Source organism: Gavialis gangeticus, unplaced genomic scaffold, assembly GCF_001723915.1.
Source record: "Gavialis gangeticus isolate Ggan-Ray unplaced genomic scaffold, GavGan_comp1, whole genome shotgun sequence".
In the NCBI taxonomy this organism is placed as follows: domain Eukaryota; kingdom Metazoa; phylum Chordata; order Crocodylia; family Gavialidae; genus Gavialis; species Gavialis gangeticus.
Genome location: NW_017729028.1, coordinates 7605082 through 7612410, shown reverse-complemented (window position 1 = coordinate 7612410; position 7329 = coordinate 7605082). Strand labels below are relative to the sequence as shown.

The 7329-nt window shown below is 39.8% G+C and overlaps 1 protein-coding gene across 1 annotated transcript in view; it reads right to left on the bottom strand.

Moving 5' to 3' along the window:
- TAF1B (TATA-box binding protein associated factor, RNA polymerase I subunit B) overlaps window positions 1–7329 on the bottom strand; it is a 68599-nt gene that overhangs the window by 54309 nt on the left and 6961 nt on the right. Inside the window, exons 2-6 of the mRNA XM_019520738.1 lie at window positions 4841–4939; window positions 3756–3843; window positions 2645–2742; window positions 926–1021; window positions 258–396 (exon numbers count right to left, since the gene is read on the bottom strand). Coding sequence (XP_019376283.1) covers window positions 258–396; window positions 926–1021; window positions 2645–2742; window positions 3756–3843; window positions 4841–4939 — 520 coding nt within the window. The remainder of the gene's footprint in view (window positions 1–257; window positions 397–925; window positions 1022–2644; window positions 2743–3755; window positions 3844–4840; window positions 4940–7329) is intronic.

Genomic DNA, 7329 nt, shown 5'->3' with positions numbered 1-7329 from the left:
GGGAGAAGTCTATGATAGAACTTTATTCTTTGTCTTCCAATGTGTTTCGTATGCCTGTTTATCTTCTCTCTCTCCTCAGAGAAGAACCATGCCAACCACTTTCTGGTCTGTTAGAAATAATACTAATTAGAAGGATTTATGGGTTGTGCACTGAATTAAAATATACAGTGAAGATTTCTAAGTGAACAGTCAAATTTTCAAAATTCACATTAACTGTGTCAAAAAGTGATTTTCCAGGTAGTCATATTTGTTCCTACCTGAGGTCTTGTCAACTGAAGAAATCTGTCCAAAGCTGCATTCTGTCTGTAAATCTATATCACTTTCAGTGAAAGATGACAAGTCAAAAGGACTAACTCTCTCTGGTTCACTATCCACATCAGTAGCACTGTCAGATACCTGTTTTTGTAAATAAATTACATAATTATCTGAAGTTAGTTAAAATACATGGGCCTTATTTGTAAAAGCACAGTTAATATATTGGCTAGTAAACACGGGATCATAGCCTGCGTGAGATCTTTTAACTTCAGATGGTTTCTCTGAACAGAAGACCTAAGATTTGGCTCTCTCTTTACAGATAAAATAAAGAGACTTGCATGCCTAAAAGATAAACACCTACATACAGGCTGTATTACAGACCCCAGACCTTATTTAATATACCTGTTTTTATGCCATTATGTAATTTTCAAAGCCGGGCCAATAGATAACATGTAGTTTGTGCTGCTTTAATAAAATGTGGTATTAAAAATTAACAATTAACCATCCATAAAACAGGATATATTGTCTTAAAGCATCAAAATAGATTATTTAGACTCTCCTATGAGGATAGTCCTTACAGCAAGACATTAAAACTATGCATACATGTGACTGAACACCATTCCAGGATGAGAGAAACCATTTGCATATCAGCTTTGTAATTCACACTTACAACCAGTTCCAGGGGAGTGTCATTAACTGGTCTAGGGCAATATGCCTGTTTGCTCTTCTGAAGGTAACATCTCCAAAAACTGCAGAGAATTTCATCCTGATAAAAATAAACAAGAGAGATTGATTAGTTTAAGCCTTATAAAATCATAAATTAAAAAAAGAAGACATATTATTGATACAACTAAGAAGTTCTGAACAGTGTTTTGGGCCTGTTTCCACTAAAACATTAATTGGAAAATTAGAATTACTATTTGCTGTGTGGCAGGGGTAGTTGTGACACCCCCTGGTGGCCATGTGACTCCTGGCCAGTTCACTCTCTATTGCAGCCGTCCTCAAATTGCTCTCCCTTTCATTCATTCATCTTAGGATGAATAAGGGAGGCTGCCCATAGGTCTTAGAGTGAACCTTAGTCCATTTGCATTACCACTGGATCTCACTTGGACCTTTTATAGTCTTGATTCAACCCTTAGCTCAATGGGCCCTCCTGGCTGGCCTGTAGCCCTGCAGGGCAACTGTAGCTTCAAGGGCTACATAAGTATCTGTACCCCTCCAGGGAACCCACAGCTTTAAGGGCTCTGTTCCTCCCCTACACCATGCCTCAAGTCTTGAAAGTGTTCTCTTTCTTTGATGTTACTTATTTGTACACTTGGTCCCCTTGGGCCCTTATATCCCCTAGTCCCACGTACAGTCTCCCTCTGGGTTCTCGGACCCCCGGTCCCACACACAGACCCTCCTCTGGGCTCTTAGACCTCTGGTCCAGGTCTCAGCCTTTTCCTAGGCTCCTAAACCAAGGGGCCCCCACTCTCAGTCTGTAGGCTCCTGGGTTACCAGTTCTCTAAGTAGGCCTTGAGCCTGCCCCAGCAGGGCACAAGGGTAAACTACCAGCGCAACTTCAATAAACAAGAAGCAGCTCAGCCCTCAGGCAGACATCTCAAACCCTCCAGGGGTTTAACATAAAACAAAGGCCACTTATCTGTAAAACCCAGTCTTTCTCTAACTAGGAAACTTGCCTCTAATCCCAGCCCTGCAGAGTTGTTTAGATCAGCATTTCTCAACCCGTTGGTCACAAGAATATATGAAAGGGTTGCAAACAAACTTTAAAAATGGATCAGCAAACATTTAAAATGGATTCTCCTTTAAAAGGAGAAAAACATGGAAAGCTATGGCTTTTTCCTTGCAGGCTGCCAGGGTTCCAGTCTGCATGGGGCTGCTTGGGGCCCCTCCTACCCTACACACCCACCCCTGCCCCACACACTGAGGGCTGGGGGGCAGCAGACCAGGAGTGAGGGGCACAGGATTGGGACTGGCCATTGATGTTTACAAATGAGTCCTGGTACAAAGAAGGTTGAGAACCACTGGCTTAGATAAATCCATGTTCCTTCAGGAGCCCTTCTGCTCTGTTGCCAGGAGCTCCTCACTTCATGACTACCAGGGAGAGACTGCCTGACTGGTGCAGGCTCTGGACTTACATAGCTCCCGCCTGAGCCCTCTGGTTAGGTGAGTCTCTCATTAGCTCCCCTCTGCCACTAGCAAGCAGCAAGCACACCTCAGTGCCCTGCTACACTGTGCCCAGTATATTTATTTTCATAGATTTACCATCTTTTCCTCCTCAGTAAGTTCTTAAGATAAGTTTATTCCATCTATCTTAGAATACCAATATTTGTGAAATAAACAAGATCAATTGTACTTATTCAGAGCTCATGTTCTCAGGTCTGTTTACCTTCATCCGTGGGCACACCCCTAATTTTTGCAGGGCTTCAGCTTGCTTCTTGAGTATATACTGAAAGCCTTCACAAACATACCATTCCCAGCCTTTATCTAAAGGATAACAAACAAAAATGGTTGTTTCTCTCCGCACATACCCATTTAATACATTAACAACTTGATCTCTTACTGCAGGAACTAGAACATTGCTTTGATCAGGGAAGCCCCACACATCCTGGGGCAAAACTCTACAAAGTACCTCAAATAACTCAATGAAGGATAGTTTCTTAAATGACAAAAAAAGCAACCAAATAACAACAGCTTTTCCACATATTTCTCAAGAATCAAATAGCTGTAGTAAAATGAGAGTTCTCTAATATTGCCTTACAAACACCATGTTGATATGTTAGCCGATGAGAGGTTTGAAACAAACCAAAACATAGTAGTCAGGGAAAAAAAAGCATGCTTGTTTCTTTCCCATTACCAGCCTGAAAAACTAGAACTCATTTCAATAGCAAAGGGGATGAGAAAGCAGCATACCCTCCATTTTATTTTCTGTCTCTTTCATCGAATCCTGGAGATTTAAATTTAAGAGACCTTGTCAGACATTCAGACCATCCTACAAAGATCACCGTTAGCTGAAAAAGGGGCCGAATCTGTTGCAATCTACTTATTATCTCGTGGTTCCAAATGTTACACAATTTTGCCCTTGCTTCTGTTCATAATTCCTGCTCCTCTTGCTCTTTCAAATTTTCCTACATTCATCTACATTCTCATTACTCCTATTCTCTAATTCATTGTCTCTCCCAATTTAAAGCAATGTAACAAAATGCCCTTCTTTCATTTATATTTCAAGTCTGCTGCAGTTTCAACAACTACCTTTACTTCTTGTCCTATCTTGGGTATGCACATTTTGTTCTTCTTTATTATACAAATTTCATACCAGGACTGAACCACCTCCAATATCCATATAAAGCACCTACACATGGGCCAATTATAGGAAAAAAAACTAATTTGCCATCAAGAACTATGATGGTAACACTTAAAATTAGTATATCGTTATCCTGAAAAACTGAAAATCTAGAAAGATGTGTTAGTAGAAATAATATATTAAGAAATCTTCATACCAATTTTTTTCCTCTTTCTTAATCCTTTGGAGAGTGACTGGATCTTGGTATTAGGAATAGCATCAGAAACTAAAACCTCTTTAGTTCTCTGCAAAATAAAAAGGGAGGTTAGTAAGAAAACAGCAACATCTAATTTGCATGGGCTACCTGAGCCAGAACATTTAGTGCAAGAACCCTCACTGCCAGCAGAACTGATTCTTTTCCTCTATTCAGCACTGGCAAGGCCACATCTAGAGTACTGTTTCTAGTTTTGAGCCCCACATCACATAAAGGATGTGGACAAAAAGATTAGGGAGCTGTGGCATCACATATGAGGAGAGGCTGAAGGAACTGATCTTATTTAGTCTGGAAAAGAGAATACTGAAAGGGGATTTAATAGCAGCCTTCAACTACCTGAACAGTGGTTACAAAGAAGATGCAACTGGACTGTTCTCAGTGGTGGCAGATAAATAGAACAAGGAGAAATAGTCTCAAGTTGCAGCAAGGGAAGTTTAGGTTAGATATTTGGAAGAAATTTCTCACTAGAAGGTAGTAAAGCACTAAAACAGGCTACCCAGAGAGGGGGTGGAATCTCCATCCTTAGAGGTTTTTAAGACCTGGCTAGGCAAAGCCTTGGGTGGGATGGTGTAGTTGGAGATGCTCCTGCTTTGAGCAGTGGGTTGGTCACTAGATGACCTCCTGAGGTATCTTCTAACCCTAATTTTCTGTGATTCTATGAGTTGCATCATTTCACCTAATTAAAGAAAAGAATAAGATAGAAATAAGTTTAAAACTTAAAACTGAAGAATGACAAACAGAAAACTATGATTGTATATGGATGATGCAACTAATCATGTCTATACTGTATATCATATAGTGTAGAGATACTTAACTATGTTCTAAATGAGACCTGGAAACAATCTAGCCACAATAGCATGGCACCTTTTGCTCACCTCTCTCTCATTGTTTGGGGGTGCAGTATCTTTAACAGCATAATTTAGCCATAGAATTAAAAGATCCATAATGTTGTCTGCATCTTGTAGTAATCCAAATGAAAATTCACTAGTTTTAAGTGATGGAGGGGAGTGGAGAGTTTATTTACTTACCTCTATAACATTGTGACAAGATTTACAATAAAATTTGCCTTCGTCGGTAAGACCCCAGTTTACATCAGAACATTGTACACAGGGCTCGTTATAATCTCTCTAAAAGAAAAAAAAATAGACTGTATTTGACTTCCATATGTAGTAAATAAGACAAGTAAGTTTCAACTTAGTACTGAGCTATCAAGCAACAATGAGCATTAAAATATTGACAGAACAAAATGCAGTTAAAACATTTTCTCCCAGAGATTCTTAACCATGGTACCATCGGAAACTGCAGAAGAAGAAATTATCCAAAACTAAACTGTGTTAAGTATGAGTTAAACAGCAACTACAGATTATTATCCCATTACCTGGATTGGTTTTTGTGACACCTGTGTTCCTATAAGTTCTTTTCTTGTATACCTCATAGCCCTTCCCCTGCCCCCTCCTTCCTGCTTCTCTACCTGTTATATTCTAATCACCCATTCCACTTTATACACTGTTCCATGCTGTCCTTTCATACCACCTGATGAACATGACAATGGACTCACAAAGCTTCTGGGGTGTGTGTGGGTCTTCCTTGGTTAGTCTGTAAGGTACAAATCTATCCTGCCTTCTGCCTGACTTCAGACTGAAGGCAGGGTAGATTTATACCTTACAAACAAACCAAAGTAGATATATAAGTATAGCTTTTGTGAGCAAAAAATTGCAGACCAAATCATCCACAGACTCAATTATGTTAAGTCTGGTTTAAACAGACTGTGGATTCTTACCCCATTACCTTGGTTAGTTTTGGTAACTCCTTTGTTTATGCTGGTTTAATGTTCATTTGCTTGTCTCTCCCAGTACCCCCCCCACCCCACAACTCCCTTGTCTTTTGTATTCTAATTTCACTCGCCTTCTTATACTCTGCTTTCTGCACATCATTTCATAGCATCTGATGAAGTGAATTTCAGCTCATGAAAGCTTATGCTATATACACACACACACATATACGTTTATCCACTATGGGATTTCTTTCATCTTTTTCTGATGCATTTGGCACCTGGGTTGGCTGCCTGGTAAGAAACAGTCCAGTTGCCTTTAACTAAGCAAAGGTTTTTTATTTGGGACATCACTGAAATAAGAGGTTGCAAGAGAACCTGTCACTACAGCGACTACAATACTTTTGTTAAGAGGGAGAGGAGCTCTGGTCTCCTATGATAGCTAACAGTCTGCAACACACACATGTGTGAGCACACGGTATAGACGTGCATAAACACAAGAGCATTCACAGTGTATTTATACGTACACACACAAGGTTTGTGTGCATACACAAACAATTTATATGTGTGCATACACACACACAGTTTATATGTGTAGACAATGTTCTTTGGGTGGATGTGATATCTTATTTGACCAACTAAATAATTGGAAAAATTGTTCTTTGCAAGCTTTTGGGCACAAACACCCTTCTTCAGGCATACAGAGAGTCTTTTGGGTTATATGTGTACACACACAAACACATGAGGCTTATATGTGTACATACACACACAGAGTATATATGCACACACACGTGCACGCATTTTATATATGTTCTGTTGCCAACCTGGGCCATTTTCAAGGGGCCTAAGCCAAGCTAGAGAAGTACTGCAAAACACAAGGCCCCAAAGCCTGTTTGAGTGATTGTCCTGTGAACCTTTGTAGATGTGAGAACTAACTTGGTCTGCATATAAAGGAAGCCATTAAGCACAATTAAATAAAGCACAAAACCTGAAAGGAGATAAGGGAAGTCCGTGCATTAAATAATCCATATACACTGTATCATAGCTTTATCTTAAAAATATTAGTAGTAGTGACTGATGTAACCAAAGTTATTAGATGTTATTTTGCTGTAATAGATATATTTTTGTTAAGATGCTTAAATAATTTGTAAAAATAAAAACAGCCTTCTCAGAGAAGACCATAAACTAAGAAGAAACAGGTCAGCATTGAACAATATTCCACAATGGAAAGGAAAGGAGATAAGAAACCCTCCCTCTCTTTCCCAAGTATGTAAATCCTAACTAATCAACACCTTCTAACTCCACAAGAGATGTGGTTCGGTTCAGTTCCAAAAGTTTCAGTGAAACAATAAATGTTTGTTTTCATGTTTTAGAGTGCAAGCATATAAAAGGTTTGGCTGTAGAGCTGTTCCTGTCTCTTTTACCAGTAGCTTACCCACAAGGTTATCTGTTATCTGGGTAACAGTACACACACACGGTTTATACGTGTATATAAACACACACATATAAAGTGTCTGCACGCACACGTGTGTGAGATCATCATAGGCAATCCCTCTCAGTTGCAGAGCTGTCTTGCTACCCAGTGCATCCACAGGTGGCAGATAGTGGAATGACCTTCAGGGAAGCTTAGCTGTGAAAGAAGCAGTGGTAACTCTGATGAATAAGCAGCTGAGGACCAAGCAGCAGCAGCACCACCAGGATGTGGTAGGGACAGCAGATGGCAATGTTCTCCCTCCTGAAAAGCCA